Source organism: Danaus plexippus, chromosome 8, assembly GCF_018135715.1.
Source record: "Danaus plexippus chromosome 8, MEX_DaPlex, whole genome shotgun sequence".
Classification (NCBI taxonomy): domain Eukaryota; kingdom Metazoa; phylum Arthropoda; class Insecta; order Lepidoptera; family Nymphalidae; genus Danaus; species Danaus plexippus.
The window spans coordinates 8,942,927-8,967,215 of NC_083542.1; the positions used below are offsets into that span (position 1 = coordinate 8,942,927).

A 24,289-nucleotide genomic window follows, 5' to 3' on the forward strand; every position below is an offset into this window, starting at 1 on the left:
TTATGGCAATAAAATTAAGAATTTTTTTCTATGAAAAATTGAATCTTTATTACATGGAGCGTGTAGTGGTTAAATAATTTATACAATAAAGTACTTTTGCTTGTCATCGATAGAAAATCAATAAATATATATACTTATCCAAACTCGTTTGCTGTCTTAAATAAGAATGAAATACAATATTTCAGAAATTTTGTAAATATATTGAATTTTTGTTGTTTTAATTAATTTAAAACGTTTGTTGTAAAAGTTGTGTTATAAAAGTATTTATATTACAATCGTTACAACGTCTTTTATAAATTTCTTACTTTATCTTTCACTTGTAGTAAAATGCAATACAATTGTTGTGATCCACATTCAAGGCATAAAAAATTCAAACAAATAACTAAATTCAAGTTCTTTACTAACTAAATACATAATGAAATTAATATATATATATATATATATTTAAACCTAGTTTGATTTACTCGTAATTCACACATATGCAATACGATCTTTTCTTTCAACTAAGACAACCCTTCTAAACTTATATAAAAAAAAATATAACATAAAATGAAAAAAATACACAATTCCTAGGTTGTGTTATCGATGCAGTACAGTGAATTATGAATTTACAGTTAAATATATAAAAAAAACTATATTTTACTTCATGATGGATACAGTGTTAAAGTAAAATATCTTAAACCGGTTTTGTATCAATATTTTCTGTTATCATAATTTTGCAAATAGGTAATGATTATTGAATAAAAAGAGTACCTACTATTTCCATTTTCAACTGCTATATTTCAACCACTTTACAAACAACCACCATACACTCGAATTCAAACCATTTCTTACACAAATACAACCATCTTTGTTATCGGATGTGGCCTCCATATTGTTTTGATTTAATATTATTGAAGACGTCGTGCAGCCGACGAGCTGGGGTGTAAAATATATTCCTCAATTTCAACAAAGCGCTCAGTATCGTTAATTTAGTCACTTTGCTGGACTATTTGTGTTCTCTTAACATATCTCTTTAACCTATTTGCTGGTTTCATAGTTATTTCGTTGAAGCTGGAAACGTGACCAATGGGATAAATTGTGTTCAGATCGCATATTGATCGTCACAATGCCCATAGATGCCTGCTGTCTGTGCTTCTTATTGTCGATGTTTAATATTCCTGTTTGCTTGTGTCTTCCAACTAAATACCGACTATTCTAAATATTTTCAGAAGTATGATCCATCGAATCTTTAAATTTTTAAGACGAATCTCGCCCTTAAATTTGAACTGCCTATTTCTAAGTTAAGCACAGGGTTGCAACCCTGCGTGTTGCTGTAAAATTCTTTTTCACGTGTGTGAGAATATTTTATATATTTAATATATATGCATTAAATGTGACAAATATATATCAGGGCAACCAAATAAATATATTTATGTAATCTTTTGGTCTAGTTTAGTCTTTCGCAATAATTATCATAAAATAATACAAATACAATACAAAGCATTTTAATGAACTATTAATTAGATACGTATTTGTTTTGCAAAATCAGAAAAACTTTTTCATTTATTAAATAAATTCACAAAATTTCTATTATTATATTGTTCTCTCAAATACATATTTACAATTTATATACCATATATGAATCTTACGTTTTTATGGACAAATAATAAGAAATATTAGAAGTCTGACAAGTAGCTGTGACTTGAAAAAGTACATTAACAGTGTGAATAAATATACAGTGATTGCCAAGATTCGTTGGAGTATTTGTGGGAAAGATTTTCTCTTCTATGACTTTAACTCTTTTATGTGATTTTAAGAGTGTTTGTTACAAAAAAAAATATTCAACATATTGATACACTTAAAATATCCTGATCGAAAAATTTTGTCAGTCCGAAAGTTTTAAATGATCCGCCTTGAAAAACATTTTTAAGTCGTCTAACAAATACTGTGAATCGATAAATTTAATTTTCGTGGTTTTATAATACAAATATAAAATATTTTTATATCACAATGAATTTTACATTATAAACTAACAGTTTCTCTACTTGATCTCCGAGTAATTAAATAATTAATGTAATGATTATTTGAAGTATTTAACGTTCATATTTAATACAAGCTTTTGTCTGCGCCTTTGCGCTCATATCAAACGATGTTATCATCCTCATGAGGTTTCATTCAATTGTACTCTAAATCAGATCCTGTTTTTTTTTTCAAAATTGACTCTTCATTGACAGGCTAATAACATAACAAAAAAAATCGAGTTGAGAACTTCCTCCTTTTGAAGCCCATAAAAATAGCCTAACTTACACATTGCGACATGGCCCACCTTTGAGTGAAATTCTCATCACAATTTGTACAGAGTTTAACAGACACATAAAAATTAAAAATGATTGTACTTTTGGGTATAACCATCGTATATACTTTAATATATACTTTTACAAAATTCTGTTCTTTCAAATTACAATCAGATAAATGTTATAAAATAGTGTATATGTATATTAAAAAATGTAATTTCTTTTATTATAACGTCTTTTTTATTTAACAATTTATATACGGTGCGGTTCACGGCTAACCAGATGCTCCAGGAAAACTATGAGACATACCTAAGTAACCTTCTAAGAAGTATATTCTAATGTACTAATATTTAATAACCAATAAATTTATAACCTATATCTAGGACAAGTACAAGTTATCTTCTGGTTTTCGTTCCGCGGATCAGTTGTGACACTCGTTATATGATGCCTTATCCATATAACAGTTTCGTCCGGAAGGGGTTCATTTCATTTTTAATACAGATTTCGCATATATGACAAACTTTGAAATGCTATATGGATATTCGATAATAAGAAAAATAATGTTCATTTATTATATTGCAATCAATACGTGATTCTAGTACATTAGAATGTGGCAGTGGAAATATGGACAGTCACTATTGAAAATAAGTTTCTATTTTCTTATAAATTTTTAAATGTTATTATTAATAAATGAATAAAAAAGGTTACATTTTATCATGCGTTAATATTGTATTATGCGTTGATTTGAACTCTTTCACGAATGGAAAGCAATAAATTTTTACCATTACGTAATTTATTTATAGACACAACACAGTCATTATAGTCACACATAATGCGTTCAGCTACGATATGTAATAAATAATTTAATGTAAGGTTGATTGAAATAAATAAAAAAAAATATGTACACATCATATTCTATATTTCTACGAAATAATATATAGTATGTTCAGAACCCGTAGCAAGTCATTTACAGCCTTATAGCTATGATATTAAAGTTTAATAGTTTTCCCTTTGATTGTTGCTCACATTGAGACACGTATTTTTATAAACTACGTACATAAATTCCAGAAACTGGCACTCAAAACTTCTCTTTCATAAAGCTTCCATTAAGTTAATATAACAAAATATAAAATAAAAAAATATAAAACCTAAGACTGGTTCTCTACTAGAAGTATACCGGGGAGACCAAAAATATACTGGTAAGAACCTGCTGATATAAAACTCCAATTACTAAATAGACAAAACTGCATGACACAACAGTTCTTAAGTGAGACGTTTTTTTAGCGATTGCCGATTCAACTATATTGAAGGAATATAACAACCCAATGTACAAGGCCGCTACAGCTATATTCAAAAGACATGACAACTCGAGACCACGAATCCACGTAAGATATATGAACAGAAAAATATTCAGGATATAACGTACATAATCCTTTAGAAAATATATTCTGACATATAATCTTTTCTACTATAATAAGTTCTTTGCAGTAAAGTAAGTAACACTGAAATTAATCTTTTGAGCATGAATTATAAAATTTTGGGTAAATATTGCCTGAAAAGATAACCAGAAATCAAAAATATATTACACAATTTACAACTAAAGTAAAACCCTTCGTCTTTCCTAATGCACAGCAAAGAATTGAAACAGTTAGTCTGCTTCTATGTTTCTATAGAATCTATAGGCATATTGTTATCCTTGAACTTACCTCTTACACCCTCGATGCAGTCAAGAACAGGTAAACAACAGGTAAACCGACCATACTGTCATTGTCTGCTACTTACAGATGTTTTATATCATTAAAAAATGCATAGGAATCCCTATCAATTGATTTTGTGTGGCCTTGAAGTGGTGATAATATCTTTGTTAGAGATTTGGCCAGTTTATGAGTTGGTGAATCAATCTGCATCACAATAGGGCGTAAGGTAACATCTTGTTTATTGATTTTAGATAACCCATAAAATGTTGGTAGTTTTGCAAACGAAAATAATTAACGCGTAGTTTATCCGAAAAATATTAGTTTTATTTTATTGATAATCCTCATTCGCGACAACATGATATTCAAAATAAACCATTAAATAGGAGTTAAGCTATCAATATGAACTATACATCTGTTTCCACAAACTAAACATGATAATCACATGTAATAATGTACGTATAACATAAAAACATTCGTTTAAAACAATTTAAGATCTTCCTTCATATATTTACAATTTAATTTTTTAATTTTTATTTTTCGGTATTTATATAATATGTATAACTTGATGTTTAATGGCACGCATGAGGTTAATTTTTTGGGTGGACGAAAATAGAAATAATTATAAATATCATATCATCATTGACTGAGAACACATTACAAGTAGATTAGAATACGTCGCCCACATTATCGCCCACGACCATACGTCTCGTCTAAAACAATATTATGTGTTAGACCAAATTGGTCTAATAAGTAATATTATTTGGAATACCACTTCTTTTTGGAATCCAACTTCTATATTTCTGATAAAACAGTCAATAATATTATGATGCTCTCTTTCTTGGCTATAACAAACACACAAAAACTAAATAATATCTTGGTGTGCGAAATAGGTTGGCTGTTTTGTAAATTTTCGTTCATTGCATGATTGTCATCGTGTCCAAAATATATAACAGATCTTGAACTCAGATAGGTCAATTTATAGGTTAAACTACTGCTACTACTAACACTTTAATTTTTCTCTTCTATGCTATACCTAATCTGCACTACCCCGTTCTTAACTAATTTTTCTAATTTTAAGAAGTTAAAAACAGACACCACACTCAATTATATTACAATAATAGCCATTGTCACAAAATTATCTGAATGAGATCGTTGTAAAATTACAAAAACATCTTATTGAACTCTTATTATCACATTTTTTTAATATATGTATTGTAATATTTTTGTCTTTTGAAATAAATATGTAATTTTTTATGACACCTCATCCACGAAGGTAATATAATTAAATAATAATAAATAAGGTCATATTAAAAAACATTAACAAAATTAAAGGTATTAAATTGGCCGTGTGAAAAGAAATGCATATTATTTGTCCAGAAGAACCGTTAGAAAAGTATGTCTTCGCTATAAATTTGTATATTATTTAATTGTATCAAAATAATAACATATTACTTTACTATATTTTAAAATGCATTTTTTTTATACTTATGCAGCTAAAATGGGACTCATTTGTTTACTTACTTGTGTAATGGCAAACTGCTGATATGGTATTTAATATAATATATCATTCTTTGCCATACCATTACTAAATTACATATTTAGGAATTAAAAAATATTGCTTAGAACAGATGCATTCGAGTTTATTACACACGGAGGCAAGTTAACAAAGACCAAGGACAAAGACAAAGAGCATCGCAATATCGAGAGTCATTCCTGTTGATACAACCAGCTTATCCAAATGGTATGCCATTTTTTGAAATGTAAATAAAAAATATATTTTTATTACAGACCACAATAACGAAGTGTTAATCATTCTTTATACTTTCTACTACTACTCTGTTATTTGCTGAGAAACAATTGATTATGTTGTATGGCTTTACGTGTAGTGCTAATCTAGTTTCACTAATACTGTTTATTACTATATGTTTTTTTTTTCTAAAGGCATATTAATTATATATGTTTTGTTTCAAAATTCAACTCAAAGTATTATCATATCGTTATAGTAAAGCAAAGTTAAAAATTGATATGTACGAAGTCACGATTAAATCCTAGTCGTATATGAAAAATCTTGTAATGGAATGTGATATAAATTAAATCTTTTCGAAGTTCTTACTGTGTCAGCTGAAGCTTGGTTTGAAAGGTATTGAATAAGTCTCCTCTAATATCTCCTCCATCACCCAGGAGTTGTATTAAAACCCGTTCAGTCGTTACGAAGATAACTCAGGACAAACGCAAAGCTTTTGATATCTTGGTATCGAATACATTAAAGTACTCCATAACTATTGAAATCTTTCTTTCTAGATTAACCTGTAACTTTAAGAGAAATATATATTTTTTTAATTTTAGATTTCAAATTCCATTATATACTTACCAAGAATATAATGAATTAATTAACATGAGAATTTGAAGAGAAAATATTATAAAAATATATACCACTAAATTTAATTTAATGTAACAAACAATGATACCTCTATTTGTTTCCAAAAGGTATAGTACTAATTCGATAATTATAGTATTCCTATGAACCATTTACATTATAAAATATTTAATTTTTTATCATTTCTCCCTCACTCAACATCAATATATTGTTTGTATTTTTGATATTCAGCAACTGAATGTCGATTTATTCCTTCAATGAATACGTGCTCTTAGTATGTTGGAATATATTAAGTAAATATTGGAAATAAGTTTCACGTTTTTTTCATTTTCCTTTGATTCAAACATTTGTATTCAATGCGAGAAATTCTCTCGACTTATCATATAGTAGGGATTAATTCCGACATTTTATTGAATATGAGTTAATTAAGTCACAAAGTACTGTACAATAATTCATAGATTTTTATTTTTGGCAAATTATAACATTCGCAATCAGTTGTGATATGAAACATACTGTTTTGGCGTTAAAGTTTACATTATAATAGCACAATAACTCATTAGACTAAAATTTTTTTAGGCGAAATTGACTTGAAGTGACAACATGTATGGCCGAGCGAGGATCACGAAAGTTGAGAAGGAGATTTAAATTAGCGAAGGTGGTAAGAGAAAGAGTTTATTTTTATTATATTACTGTTGAGGTAAGAGATAACGAGATGCGTGAACACATTTTCCGAAATATTTTTTTTTTATGTAAAACTATGAAAAATTTAATTAAAATTAAAAATTATAGATGAGTATACATGTACATCCATGTATAGAAGGAAGTATAGAAGTTTTACTTCGGCCATGTGGACTAAAGCACACTCTTTTTTATTATATATTATAATTACATAGGTTAGAATAAATTTATGATTGCTATACAGATGTGTTAATAAGGAATTAAATTACCCAGAAACATTGTGACATCAAGTCAACACTAGAGGATTATAGGTAAGTTACTGATTACTCTCCCTATGTCAGTAAAATAAAACAGAAAGAGTAGTATTTATAAAAAACTCATTTATATTTTTGAAATAGAACTTACGCCGAAAACGAAAGGTATACAAACTTGATTGTGGCTGTGGCTTGTCATATGTACATAGGACAAACGGAGAGGAGAGCAACGGATTAAGAAGTTTCAACATGGATTTAAGAATATAAACCGAACGTTTAGAATCGACTTATTAAAGTGTAGAATCCTACGTCCGTCATCACCGTACAAGACCTTAAGAGAAATTAAGGATATCGTTGGCAATAGATCACAAACCACAAGACTAATTGACACAGACTTTCATTTCGTATGCCCGAAAATCTTCGAATAAAACTGTAGAATAATAAACCGCGTAAACTGAGTCCGGAAATATTTTTTTATTAGAAGCCATTGGTCAAACATAATTTTTATGTCATGTCAGGCAGGATAATAATGTGAAAGTTTGGTTCAACTATATTTAGGAATCCGAGAGAAGAAGATTTACCATTCTCAGTGTAGCCATTTGGAATGGACATACGTGTCGCCTTATATATCTATATAGCACCTGCTTAATGTGATCAGTAACATTATTACATAAAATGTGATGGAGTGTTCCGTTTCATGTTATGAATATTTTTTTTTTAGAATTCTTGTTTTTTGTATACGAGGGGTGAGATTAGAGCAAGAAAACGAAATCACACAATTCGAAGAAACAAAAATCAATACTTGTTTAATTCTTGATTTATTTTTATTAAATAAAGGCTTTACTTGTAATATGACAACAACTCATTTTACAATTTTCAAAAAGTAATGAGAGTTATTTTGTTTTTACGCCTACGTACTATCAATTTAGAAATTGCCGTCACGTCTGTAAATTCGGAACCTCTATAATTTTAACGATATTGATGCTAACATTTTGGATAGTATACTACCGATATTATTTCTGTATCGTCTCGCTGCTCAAACTATTTTAATTATATGCCACAACCGCGTAATGCGGTTGATCTTAAAATTCGTTTAATTGATCCAAGTTTGACCGTATAAAGGCGACTTTGTGACTAAGCGTGCAAGAAAAAAGGTGAATGTGTAAATAAGGTATTTTTATATTTTTTTCGTCAAAATGATACTCTATTTACTAGTCCAGCACTTTTGGTTAAAAGAACGCGACGGTTTTAAATTGATAATGTATTGCTTACCGCTAACTATTAACAGTACTACAGTACCAGATCTGTCTCCGTTAACGCTTCATTGAGAACAACAGCTATATTTTATCTGCACGTTGCTCAAGTCAGTCTAGGCTGGTTAGTTTGATTTTATTCTAATTCGGCTTAAAGAAAAGAATCTATACATCATACCGCATTTGTAACGCCAATATATATGTAGGTATATATATTTAGTTATGCTATCAACATTGTTTACATGATCTAGAAATTCACAGTAACCGTCATTAATTTTTTTAAGTCAAATCTAAAAAATTTATACTTGACACCGCGGCCGTTGGTTAGCATATTTCAAGGTTTTTATTTTTATTTCTATTATAATAAAGACATATGACACATGAGTATGTCAGGAGGAATTAAGGTTGTGTTAATTGTTGCGTTATTATAAGATAGAAGCTGACATAATTATTGAACCGTATCGGAGGTTGTTACGTAGTCGTAGCTCGATAAAAAGCGGCGCCTGTTAGTACGAGATAAGTAGTCAAATCTGATAAGATCAGGTTCCAGTGGAAGCCATAGTGAGTAACTGAAGACCACTGCATGCTACGCGTAACCAGGGATTACATTATTGAGCTTAAACTATTGTTTCGAAACGATGATTTAAGTCACGCATTCGTATTGTTATGTTACAACATTAAATAAAAGTTTCCCATGTGATTGAATTAAACTTAAAATGAAAAATATTGAATGAAAATTTCATCGAAGTGACCAGGTGTCGAACCTGAAACCTCTGGGTAATCGCATTCAAGTGGCTTCCTATTCCTTAGTTAATACAGTGACACATTGGAGGTCAGTTTAGAGTAAACAATATTTAAATAATGAGATATCGCATCAATGAATAAGAACTAAGTCCGAGTAATTCACAAAGGGTCACCCATTTTGACCACAAGCAGAGGCATTGAAATGCCACCCCGTACCGTTATATATTAAAACAAATCAATACAATAGGTAACCTTCATATAAAGAACAAATTCTATTTATATATACCACCTGAACTAAAGTAGCAGAACACTCTTGAAAATATGCTATTTTATATTTCAGTGCAAACGAAACGAAACTTCTCAGAATGCCATGGATTCATGGGTGCCGGGTCCATCGCGATTCGATATTGTAAAATGCCTTTCTGCCTGATTAAAACTACCACCAAAATATATCGATAAATTTTTCTAGGATATAGATAAGTTTATTTAGAAATTTTGTTTATAGAATTAATATCATCGTGTACAAATTAATAAAAGCCCTTGACCCCAAAAAGTTCAAAGTATTCCTTTCTTATTCCCGCTATATAATCATGAGATACTTATCCAAATTGACATTTCAATTGTAGAAATAAACGAATGGAAAATATATAATCCTAGAATATTAATTATAAGGTCAAACTTAATGGGGAGTGTTTAATATTAGACTTCGTAGGCTCTGTTTTAATATGCAGTTTCAAACCCGAGCTACATTAATAGGAAATATTATAAAATTATTAAAAATTCCAACCGTCCCCACATATGCAACGAAATCTAACTCTGAGAAATTGTGATAATTTGTATCGCTACTTTAATAAAACTTGATGACTATATTGCAAAGAAATACAAATATTTAATTATAACAAAGTTAAAAGACACACAAAAACTAAGTGCATTGCGATCTAATTTCATAATAAAAGCTTCCCAATTCCATTTTCATTAAAATTTAATCATAGGTGTGTAGTATTTGTCGAACAAACAGAAACGCTCCAGGTTAGTACAGCTGCAGCAGTGACCGTATAGTTACGGATGAGAGGTTTCTGTTTGTGGGTCAAGCTTAGATAAATCTTATTCATATATAAAGACAACCTCTGTACATGTGTTTAATATTATGGGTCGTTCGTGAGCAAAAAAAATTGTAATAAGTATTACTAATACATAAACCGTTACTAATAAACTAAATGACGTCGTAAAAATGTCCATGACGACTGCAGTCTAGTTTATTGCAACCGTTAAAGTGGAGTAAACAAAGGCTAAGACAAAAAGCATCGCAATATCGGGAGTCTTTCCTGTTGAAACAACCAGCTTCATCAAACGCTCTCGACTTTTTGAAGTCAAAATTTTCTTTTATTACAAAATAGAATAGAAATATAAAGCTTTAGTTATAATATTTAATGAATACATAAGCATGACACTGTTTAGATTTATTGCTTTTAGTTATTAATTATTTCTTCGTTATATAACATAACGACATGTGAATTTCTTTAAACATATATTTATTTCATTTAAATGTAAATTATATTCATTAAGGTGAGAGTAATAAAATAGGTATTAACATTTCGCACGTAAAAATTTAACAAATAAAGCAAGCCCATTTAGATGTATAATATAGATGACAGATATATATGTATCTCTTTTACCTCCACTGGGCAATAGAACGACTTAAGATTAATTATTAAAAATACTAACAAGTATCTCTTTCATAAATAACTCTGATTGTTATAATATTTATCCTAGACTACTTACTCTACATATTTATCAGCTTATATTAGTTACTAATTTGATAATTTTTTTTCAGTATTGTTCTTTCAGGCAAAACTAGTTAATATAATTATCATATCACGATATAGTATAGTTAATGCAGGAACACGAGATAACAGTTGTATTTTCATGACAAAAACGGTAAATAGAGCTGCTGGTTAAAAATTTACACCGACAAAGTCGTGAGTAGAAGCTAGTAGTGAATAAAAGAGGTTGTAATGAAATGCGATATTAATTAAAACTTTACGAACCCGTCGCACAGTCAGCTGAGGCTTCATTTGAGAGACTTTTCATACATTGTGGAAATTGCAGCGTTTTTGAAGACAGACAATGAGAGATAGTAACGAAAAGTATTGTGCTCACGTCACTCTGAAATTCCAATTCTGTGGAATTATATAAAGTGTTGAATAAATTAAATCCATCTTTTTAACAGGTTTATTTAAATAAGAATGAGTGAGAGAAAATATTTCATCAGTGCTATATTGAAATGTTATTTTTAATACGATTACATACATATATCTAACGTTTTTCATGTCACAAAACTCAAAGCTGAAAACCTGGTAAATTGTAAAATGGTAACGACAAGAACTTTCGAATAAAAGACATAAATTTACTACTAACAAACCAAAAGGCGCCGAGTTGTATGTACAATACAATAGTTGAATGTTGTTTCAAACTTGTAAATCTTATACACCGGCATGCTTATTGAACGTGAAAATCTACAGAAGTAGACGAGATTGAAGACGTCTGAGTAGTATAATTATAATAACATAAAAAATATATAATTCGAAATAATAAACACGTAAAAAATATAATAATATAAATTTAAAAGCGAAAAGTTTTTTATACTATATTATATTATAAAAAAAATTTAACACATAAAACTAAAATATAATAGCAAAGTCGAACATTTTAAATTTTGCTCAGTGACTTTTATTATCACGAATTCATGATCATCAATTCCAGGTTACTCCTAAACGATTAGTCTAATGGCCATAATTGTAGAGTGAATGTTTATCGACTGCGAGATAATCGAGTCTCATTAGAACAATATAGTCTTAAGATAAGACATCTGTCTCTCCACTTCATATAGTAATATTTGATTAAAACGTCGGTTCTTATCATAATGATTACTAAAACTTCTATGCTCCCTTTTTTTTTAGAATCTGAGATATTTTGAAAACCAACCAACCTTAAGAAACGGCTGTCATATAGACATGTATAATAAAACCCAGACCTATCGAAAGACATTGGCCACACCTTCATATGTTCTCTTTTATTCTTAAATTAAAACTGAGTAGACATGAAGGGAAAAGTGTTTTTCTTAGCAACAAAAACCAATATTGCAACGACGGTAGCTCTCATCAATGGATCGTTTAGAATCTGCATATAATTTTATATATTCGTCCGAATACTTCAAGGTATTTGTCTGTTTTGATGAATGATATAAATATACAGACATTGTGCTATCTGTGTCTTTAGTTTTTTTTATTTATTTCATAGTCTGATTTGCAAATGTATCATTAGATGTAATATGTGTAATTTTTATTATTTATTTTAATGATTAAATTAAGATAATATGCAGAATAAATTAAATATACATACATATATAACAAAAACTATCAGATTTTTTCCGTGATTGCGTATGATGGATAAAGTTCCAGTTGCATAGAGGTCTTATGATACCATATCACATGCTTATTAAATTGCTAATAAAATGTCTGTAATAGCGACAACGGATATACATATAATATAACTTGTGTTAGAAATATGTGTAGACGGTACTTCCCCTTTGATATTTATCACTTCACAACTTGTAATAGAATCCCCAGTCCAGCACCTACATCCTGTTTATAATATTCAATCGTAACACATTTAGGTGAGGGTAGTTTACAATATCTTACAGAGGGCGCAAGTTTACTTTTATAAAAATTCCCAATTAATATCAGACTATAAATAACTTTGAGCTTAGAATTATAAAGTACACCATAATTTAAAATATTATAAGTAATTATTTTTAACATTAGATAATATAATTTTCATAACATAAAGGGTTGAATATGCTGTTACCGAGGGAGTGCGTTGACCAAGTATGACCTAATTTCAACCTATCAATTGGTTAAATGACAGTTAAGCACTATCTTCCATCTTAGGGTTCCCTATAAATTTCTCTATAAAAGGAACGTGTTAAAAGAAATCTTTTATTTCTGAAAGGTTCAAACAAAACATCTTGTTCACTTTGTCATACAGTTTTCAAAATGATTATTGCTAATATGATAATATTTATGTAATTAAAAAAAAAAACTAAATAATGATGTGTACATAACAATATGCTTCAACAAAGTTTTTGTCTTAATTAAGTAATGAATCTACTTCTAAACATTTTTAAGGCTAACTTACAATCTAAATATAATGAAACGAGTAACATAAATTAGTTCATAAAAAATTTCATCTCTTTGGACTTTCTTTTTTTTGCTGGAATCCAAAAAAACTAAATCAGAATGTCTGCACATTATTTTTTTATAACTTTATTGTAACATTTATTTCATAACCTTCTTTATAAATACTAGTAGTTTATTACAAATAAAGAAAAATGTCTCCAAAATATATGAAATAGTTCTCTCTCAATTTCGTGCATGTTATTGTCTATTTAAGAGACATTTTTTTATTGCTTATGCTCTATTAATTTCTAATATTATGACGTTCGCAGTAATTTTACTGCCCTTAGCAACTTGACGACTCCGTAGTGCTCCTATATATAGTTATAGTACTTTCAAGTGAGTGTAATGATTTTCTAGTAACCTGTAAACTTTCAGAGTGTCCTTACGAATCTCAATTTTTATTGGTATGAAGGTAAATTCTCAATTAATAACATCCTATCCTCGACATCAGCGATCAAAAGCAAAACAATTTAGAGCTCGACTCTATAAAGAAAAATTTAAGTTTTAAACATTTCTACCAGTTACCATGATGTAGAATGAAGTAACCAATAAAAAAATCTTGAATTAAATTGTTTAATTTCTGTATTTGTTGTATACGTATTCAATAACCTATCCGAAGTATTTATTTTATATTTATTTTAGAGGTCACTTTAACAATGTCACCTTTTCGTATGTATTAATGTCATTACGCACACTTCCCACAGTGACAAATTTTGAGGATCACTGCCCAGAATAGTACAATTACAAATGCTTTGAAAACTTAAATTGATTTTCCTCCCTGAGCTAAGATTAAATTTACGATAACACCTCAAGAATATATCGATTCAATTCTTTATAATTCTATTCCCTTGACTTATATTAGCTATCTTCATAAAAGTTAACAGCGCGGCCTTATTTCATTACATATCTTTTTATTTTAAGTCTGTTTCAACCTTTCTTATTTTCATACATTTGATATCATCATAAGAGCTATGTACATTTGCAATTCCTTAATGAATGCTAATTCTTTATTTCCTATAAACTATTGCTTTCACGTATGCAAATTACTTTTGTATGTCGTTAGAAAAGTCTTATATCTCGTATATTTTTATAATTTTTTCCCACACTAAACTAATATAATCCTGATGCTTAATTTTCAAATCAAACATGGTGATTACTTTTTAAACGAGACAAACAAGATTATATACTCCAATATATATGTATGTAATATTTATTTAACTATTAAAAAGGGTTTTAATCCTGTAATACATAATCTTATTTTCAATTCTGATTCCATCCAATCTCCAACAGAGGAATATAATATGCAGAAATAAAGTCTATTTGACGCCGGAGGTGCAACATTGAAATACAGAAAATCCATTGTTATAACTATTGCATAGAACCATCACATCTCCGGTTCTAACACCAATAAACTACAACACAAAACAGCAATTTCTCTCCGGATCACTATTTTGAATAGAAACAAGTTTTCTACTTTTCCTATACATATTTTAATCTAGCGGGATTTTTTTTTCTGTTCGTACAATAGAAGGGAACTTCACAATAGCCTTATAAAACCTATTATAATAATTCTCAATACGCCTCTTAACATCGGATCACAATTGTTCCTAGATTTAACCAAAGACGATCTAACATTAAAACCTATTATCGTAATAAGTGTAATAGGATATCAATAATCGTTATGACAAACATGTTATTACAATACTTTTATCATAAAATACAAATAACATTATATATTAATTGAATTTAAGATATAATTAACGCATTGGTTGATTGAAAAATATATTAAACAAATGTGTATATGTAATAAACAAGTATACTCAGTATATTCATTGTGAGATTTGGCTTTGAAATTAATTTAGTATTACTTAATAAAATATCTTTTTTTATTTTATCTTGTACAGCTATTCTATTTGAATGTTAAGGTGTTTTTACCTTGAAATCTACACGTCCTTAAGCGGCGAAGGCGGTAAAACCGTAATGGTTTCCTTTAAAAAATCTATGATACAACATCTAAGCGGCCGGTATACAGTGCGGTAAAAATAGCAGTATGATCAATTACTCGCTAGACATGCAAATAATCTTTTAAAAAACGCGTGGTACGGACATATTACTTCTTTTAAATTGTCGGCAAACAATATATAGTTTAGTTAACTGACTACAATAAAGACGTAATACTGCTTATATCGCAAATATTATTATTAACCTTACCTTATTCCTGAAAAACGTATTCTCCCCTAGACGAATATTAAAAAAGTTGTTAGTTCCGGTGTTTAAAAAAAATATATTTTGAGAAAAAATTAATTAAGTATAGAATCGAGGGACAAAACGGAAATTCATGGTTTTGTGTTTTCATTGCCCAAAAAGTAGTGAGGTTTAAACCAAGACTTTAGTTATATATTAAAAGCGTCAGTACTGAATGATAAGAAAAAAATATCCGCTATCTCGACAATGTTGCACATCATACAAACGTAATTATCTAGAGTGTTGTTGCGTATTCAATACTAAAAGATTGTGTCCTAGCAAATAGAAAGTACTTTTCATCATCAACAGCACTTTTTTATCAGTCATTTGAATACGTTATATTTTTTCAAAGAAATTAAATAAATGTTCTTAAATTACATCAATTAATGATAGTGAAATACCCGTCGTTGTAAACCCATTAAAATAAAAAAAAAACGATTAATTTATATAAAATCAACTAAAAAAACACTGATCGCTTCATAACGTTACTGAGTCATTCGCTGACCTTACGTCACTGATCTCATTATAGTGCTTCTCAGTCAGTTATCAGTATACAAAATACGTTTTAGTAAGTCGGACTTGTGGATATGAAGTGTGTTTTGATTTTGTTTTGTTATTTCTCCTACATTAGTGCGTGGGGTCGCGGGGATTTAGAAAAATATGGTCCTTTCCAGTTAGCACTGCATTCGAAATTAATTAAATGTAAGTTATTTAACAGCTCAAAAATCCTTTTTTGCTGAATGTGTTTCATGTGATCGGAATCATATTGATAATTCAAAATATAATTCCGCAAAATATAAACATAATATAGGTAAATATCCAGTTTAAGAGGTCATATGTAATGTTGTCATTTTGAAATCAATGTATCGATTACCGTTATTTTAATGGCACTAACCTCAAATGATACTCGTATCACAAGCTGAATAGAAATACCCTAAAATTAACTTAATAGTCGTTCACTTACACACTTGTGTTTTATATGAACTTATTTCTTTTTTATAATTTATTGTATTAAATGAAAAAAAATATATTTATCTTTGATTCTTCTTCAGTTTGTTTGTTTTGGTTGTTAGATAAAATTAAACTGTTTCTGAAGTGTCATTTAAATGTAATTATAAGTCAACTTCGAAAAAAAAAAACAAGTTTTGAAAGAACAAACGAATACTTTTCCCTTTTCCAATCATTTTCTGTAGCCCGAGGCGTTATTTCGAAATAAAAACTTTTATCCCTTATTTGAAGCTATAGGGAAGGAGTTGTTACTTATTATTTGGAACTTTATCTTTGTACCAAATTTAACTTTCAAAGATATAATTTTTATACAACATCCACCCTCTTCCTCAAGGTACGGGGATTTAAAGAGTTATTTATATTTGACATGTACATAAGCCAATTTAAAGGAACAATGTTGTAACGTATGTATTTACTAGTTTATTCTTGTACCTGCAAAACAAAACCTCACTGATAAGTACTACCTACGCTTCGTTTTAGATATTAATAGCATTATACAACGTAAAACCAATTCCAATAGATTATAATATGATACAATTAATAAAATGACATTGTAAAAAAAACTATCTTTTACTGATAGTTTTCTGACTAATAACATGTTTCTATACATAGGTAGTATAGTATACATCTTTTTTAATGGCAATAAGCTAATATGGTTGTATTGTAACCGTTTGAATGATATGAATGGTAGGTACATCACGTTTACATTCAACTATTCACTTAATACATCAATACACTGTGTCGTCGTCACTGAAATCATATAAACATCATTTTTAATGGCCTTTACCTAAAGTATCATGTGATACTTTGATTATATGAATAAGAAAGTACTACTATACGTTTTCTATCGCTTCATTCATGAAATACCGAACTGGCTTTTACGCAATGCGATGTTAAAATATGATGACATTGACAAAAACGTATATAAAGTTTGGTTTGGTTACAATATGCACAAGCAAGCAAATCTATAATAAATCGTTGTGAAATATTATAACATTTTTAACATAAATGTATTGGGAAGATAAATAACAAAATATTTACAAATATATTTCTCTCTGTTACAGGCGATCACGACAGAAATCTGAATTTAGACGTCAGCGGCATAGACGTATATTTCTACGATTTTCCAAGAAACGACGTGGAAACTTTTACAATTGACAACGCTGCGAGAGGAATCCTCGACATAAAGGAACTCGATAAAACGAGGAAATTCATTATATTCGTTGCTGGATACAAATCCAATATCAATAAAAGAACCGAGGAAAGAGTTAGGGATACTTTTAGAAATTATCCAAACAGCTACTTGATTATCCTCGACCATTCAGAATACACGAATGATAAGCAAGGAAATATCAAAAGCTATGAAAGATCAGTTAAATACGTCTTTTATATTGGAAGGGCATTAGCTCATATGCTAGTACGCTTAGAGGAAGGCGGCATATCTCCCAAAAATATACACTGCATCGGTCATAGTTTGGGTTCCCAGATTTTAGGCAATACTGGAGAAATCTTTTATAATATAACTGGGAAGAAGATTGCAAGGATTACGGCTCTGGACCCAGCCGGGCCTTGTTTTTCTAATAGCCTAATACAAGAACAAGTGAGGTCTGGCGTTGCAGATTATGTTGAAGTATATCACTGTAATGCAGGGGGATTGGGGACAACTAGTGTTCTAGGAGACGTAGATTTCTTCGTAAACAAAAAGGGCCAAAGCCAACCGAAATGCGGGACTCCACTAATACCAGGTGTATTCGACTCATCGAAGGCAGCGAAATGTAACCACAGAGCCTGCATCGATCTTTGGACAGCGACGGTTGCAAATCCAAATTGGTATTTGGCCTGGAAATGTGATTCGTATAAAATGTTCAAAAATGGTGCGTGTGCTGCTAACGACGTCACCATCGCTGGTTTCTGGAATCCTGGTAATGCGACAGGTGTTTACTACTTCAGCACTAATGGCTATGACTACTAAGATTTAAGGAAAAAAATGTTTAATAAACAAATGTTATATTTTCCTATTTATTTATCGCTTCTTTATAATCAAATATTAGGTTAACCACATTTCACTTCACGACGATAAGATAAAATTATACGTTACATTGTCATCATGAACAGTTTCCTTGATATATTAGCGAAATATGAGAATAAAAATGATAAAACTGGCTATCATAGATTTTTTATTAATAGAAGAGACATGTGACTGATCAAAGGAAAATTTCAGATATTTTTAGGGATTTTTTTAAAACCACATTATTGTGGATTAATAACAATAACACTGTTGTCTGTCAAATAAAATAAAAATAGGAAAAACAAATCTCATTGCAATGTTAAAGAGATATATTATGACAACTCTTGAAAAAAAACTTTATAATTAAGTGACCATTGCAAACGGGCACTTCCCAGATACCCATATGTAACAAAACAAGGCTAATTGATATTACAAACACACTTGAATACCAATACCAGGGACTTTACCCAGACCGAGTCGTAAAACGTTTAATATCTTGGAGGGACTTAACATTTTCCGAATCATTTAACGACACGGCAAAGTAAACACGTGAGTTATTGTAGATAAATAATTTTACTAACTCAAACTTAAATACGTACACTGAAAAGGAGAAAACGATATTTTTGATGAACATTTATTCAAAAGATATAAAATACGCAACCATAATGGATGATGTGAATTGAGAAATCTCCTACTGTGATATTTACAAAAATATTATCCATTAATACAAACCTTGTATCTATGACAGCAAAAACATCCCCTCGATGAATTAGAGCGTAAGATTTATATTCTCCTCGCCCTGCGGTAATAATAGAAGGTTCAGCAGATAAATATATATATACCACAAGTGAATAGACTGCGGCACTTTATCAGGTTTTAAGATTATGGCTTGAATTTTAATAAAACCAAGGCATCCAAGCCAAGTGCATTCTCTTTTATGTCACCGTCTTCGCATATTCTCACCGACATTGTAGATCCACTTATTGCATATTTATCACACATCTCATGAAAGCCGTAAAACTACATTTAAAACTATGTAATTTAATCCAAAAAGTTTTTAATTCTAAAAATCTTTCATCCTATTGTTGTCTAAAAGCTATTAAAGTCGAACAACAAACAAACTATGGTATTGTTTTGTCACAAATATTGGTTCAAAGTAAATTTTAAAATAACCTGAAATAACTGTTCATCGAATATATATAACCATCAATATTATGAAATTTTATAATACGATTTCTGTACTATCTTCTCAAATTAACTAGAGCGGTATATAAATCAATTTGTTGATTACCGTTGGCATTTATTGATTTTATTATTCGGTTTAAATACTTATTATTTTAAAATTAAAAGCGTCTTTCAAGAAGACGATAGAATTTCCATTATTCCATTAACGGTACACCAAAGAAGGTTCGTGGAAGACTCAAACTAGTAAAGCATAACGAAATGAGGAAGACGTTCTTCAAAGTAGGAAAGTAAACATAAATATCATGAATACAGGAGTTTAATATATAATTGTATGTAAATATTACGTAAGGGTCGGACGTTCTGTTTCATTAACTTTCACGGTGTATTCAACATTGAGTATAAAAATATCAGACAATTAAGAAAGATAAAATTTTATACCCATCAAGAACTTTATTTTATTTTCCTTTCCTCTTTGTTTCGCTTTTATTTATTACCAATGTTTTAATGGCACGGCTTATAATGAAAGAGGTTTTTTTGAAAAGAAAATAGGTGTTTTTTTTTTTCTTAATTACCTTTTTAAATATTAATTTTTCTCTTCATTGTTCTAGGTTCTATGTGCTTAAATTTTCTTAAATATTTCTGTACGGATTATATAAAGGACCATTATATTACGTTTCATTAAGGAGAGTGACTTTCCTCTAAAGAAAAATAAATTACCTGATTTTTATATAAACCTGCAATAAAACGTATGTATTCTGTCAACAGACGGCTTCCCGTTTTCGGTTCGAAATTAAAAATTCACAATAAGGTAATAAAACCCACACATGACTTAATTTTACACACACATTCAAACGTTACAGTTCCTAAATCCAAATTTTTCATTCACAGTATTATAATACCTATGCATACATTTCTGACCACAATGCAATAAAAATCCGCAAAACCGGACATTATATTAAGGGATAAGCAGCTTGTTAGAAAAATGCGTTCACATTGATTGAGATTATCCCTTATAATGTACAATCTGAACATTAGGGACAATAAAACGGTTCAATAAACACGATGATAAACGCTTCTAGTATTACATTATGCCCCATCCGAACATGTCAACCGGGATTTGAGTTAAATTGAAAAAATCGTAACTAACAACTGTTTAGAAAAAGGTGTCACATTAGTGGAGATTATGTGTACATTACACATTTCGAAATTACGTTTCGTGGATGATTTTAAAATCAAATTAATAAACAAAAATTATTTTTTTTATTTCGAACTTTTAAAATATTACTTTTAAAACTAGTGTTCATAGCAGTATTTAAATTATACATCACATTCTATAAATATTTCTGTTATTGCTTAAACTATAAATGACTTACAAATACCATTGTTATTAAATTTGACGAATATTTGTAAAATATTCAAGAACTCAACAAAAAAATATTCATAAAACAGGTTATTTAAAAAAAAAGTTTTTTTTCTTATTAAAATATTTTAAAATTAGCATAATTTGTTCCAACATTATTAATAAACAAACAGGACTATGAAAATAATCACATTTAAGTTATTTAAAAACTAATAGAGATAAAAGGAATTTAAAAAATGAAATCTACAGTCTTTCAACGGTCTTTCTTCAATTATATAGAAGCAACGTTTCAATAAATATAATTATCTCGCTCGAACTCAGAAATCCAAGCTCAGAGACAAATTCAGTATAAGCGGGAATCAAGCCACGTTCTCTTTTAAGCTGCATTACGTGATCAAGCCGCTGCAGCTACAACAGATATTATATGTTTGCTGACACAGTGCTGGGCACAGTCTGACGCGAAAGAAAAAACAATAATAATTTATATTACCCAAACAGATCATATTGTTTAGAAACTATATATAAAAAACAAAATGGCAGTAACCGAGCATTTATGCCTCAACAAGAAACATGCAAACTGAAACTATTATTTACATCTTCATTAAAATTAATTTTATAAACATTAATATACTTGAAAATACAACCAATATTATTTTAAGCTATTATAAAATTTAAATTGGAGAACATTTTAAAAATTAATTACTTTTCCTCTTCGTTGAACATATATGAACAAACTCTTCAATTATAAGCCATCCAATAAATTCTAGAAATGTTTTTTTGTGGTTCCGCTGAAACTTTAAACTTAAACCAAAAAAAGAAACATGACCTTTGTAAAACACCGTCAGAAGGCTTCTTAGTTAGAGATTTGAGACGCGCGTGATAAAAATATCTATAACACTCGACACCATCATTGCTTACAACAAAAAAGAAAAATTTGAAAACAAGCAAAACTTTTTTATTTCATAAATAAAATATCGTTGGTTTTTCCGAGAACATTTTTTACTTCAAGGAAAAACTAAATAAAAATAAACAGCAAGCATACTTACAAAAACAAACACTTTTGATATATGTTTTTGTTCATATATACCAATACATATATAACCTCTGTTTAGTAAATAGCATTTTCCCAAACACTACAGTGGTCTCTTACTAAAAGTAGGTATATTATAAAAAATAAACTGATCGCAAAAAAAAATTGGGTCCACTTGAAAGCTCTTCATCTTTAGAAAATACAAAACACTTCTATATGGTTCGAATAGATGGAAAGCAATAACAGAAATCCCATAAACCAAGACGCAATTCACAGCACAGCAATACGATAAACAATCGGCTCAGCTAAACAACACAGTGAACAAATATATATACAATTCGGTAGCAGATTGTTCAAAGAGCCTCATAAACTGAGACGTTGAGGAAATTTTGATTAAAGTGCAACAAAACTATTAATATGAGTCAATTATAAGGATTAAACTTACACACATATAAACATGTGCGTTTATATTACACGCACACATACAAAACCTGCATTTCTAATTCATATCCCCATGGATGCAACTTTGAAATTCCTTTAACTCCATAGTTGAAGGAATTTCAAAGTATCGACACCAATTGCATTCCCATGTCAAAATAAAGAGCCAAATTTTTAAACTCTAACAAAAACTATTTGAAAACCAAATAGCAGTTTTGCCATTCCGCGGGGGATTTGATCAATTTGACGCTCCAGTGTTTTTCTCATCACAACCCGAACAATATTTCACACTGAGAATGAATTAAATCTACCGTGAATCATTACAGGTCTCTATGGAGTTTTATGGGACATTTTCAATGCACACCAAACTGCTTCTTATTGTCTTAAAATTAGAGTCTCATATTCAGAACCCAAACTATACTTTAACTATGTGGATATTCTGAAAACCCGTTTAAGTGCGGTAAAGGTGTTTTATGATTTACAACTCAGCTCATATACAGGGTGCACTTGAAAAGCCGGAGGTTAGAAATCAGATATCCCTATAAGAGATTCCGCTAAGACAACTTCCAATATATCAGTTCGACCACTTAATTACCGCGATGAACCACTTTAATAGAAATGTTAGATTTATTTCAAAATCGATTTGGGTTTGAATTTTGTACTATTTTTTCAATTTCACGATAAAGAAATAAATAAATACAGTTCAAAATTTAAAAACTTCAATAAATTATTCTAATATACATTCTTTTAGCGTATATATATATATTTTAATGATTACTCTAGCTGTAGTACCTCTTTTATTATATTGCTTACCAAGATACTAGGTTTGACCTCTGTTTGTCTTCATATTTGCAAGTCATGTTGACTTTTTACAGATTCCTATGTGCCAACTATGGGAAGTAGCTAGTATTGTGTAACCCACGACATCTTCCAAACAGGAAGGGGATGTGTCTGTAAGAGTTTCATATTTATTTCCTCATCATGTGTATTCGCCAAATAGACACACAAATAAGTTTTCATTGTACCCATTATTACTAAAACGACAACCGAACTCGAGAACCATAGTACAGTTACAAGCATCGTAAACGTTATACCATATAGCTACTTACAAAGAAATAAATTATGGTACATTATTATAGGTAGTGATTAAGTATTGTTGCAAAAATATATATAAAAATTTTCAGAAAATTAAATAATTAGGACATAAATCGACGTTTTGGATTCCAAAGATATCTTTACTCTCTACCTACCGACTTTAGATTTCGACATTTTTAATGTTTTTTTTTTTACAGTTCAGTGCGAATGTCGCAAACTTCATTTATGTGAGTTTAATAAGTGATTCATAATTTCTTTATTTCTATACAAACAATCAAAAACACAGCATTCTTATAAAGACTATCTCATATTGCCTGGCATTTCGCCACTCTTTTTCTGTTTAATGTTCATAATTCATTTAATTTTAAAAACTTAACCTATATGTTCATTATTAATACATTTAA

General features: G+C 29.5%; 1 protein-coding gene across 1 annotated transcript; it reads left to right on the top strand.

Annotated features, from left to right (window-relative positions):
- The first annotated feature begins 16,294 nt into the window (after positions 1-16,294).
- On the top strand, positions 16,295-18,791 carry LOC116775274 (phospholipase A1 member A-like). The gene is made up of 2 exons (XM_032668144.2): positions 16,295-16,463; positions 17,834-18,791. The coding sequence occupies exons 1-2, from the start codon at positions 16,349-16,351 to the stop codon at positions 18,739-18,741; spliced, it is 1,023 nt and encodes a 340-aa protein (XP_032524035.1). The 5' UTR covers positions 16,295-16,348; the 3' UTR covers positions 18,742-18,791.
- Positions 18,792-24,289: the final 5,498 nt, after the last annotated feature.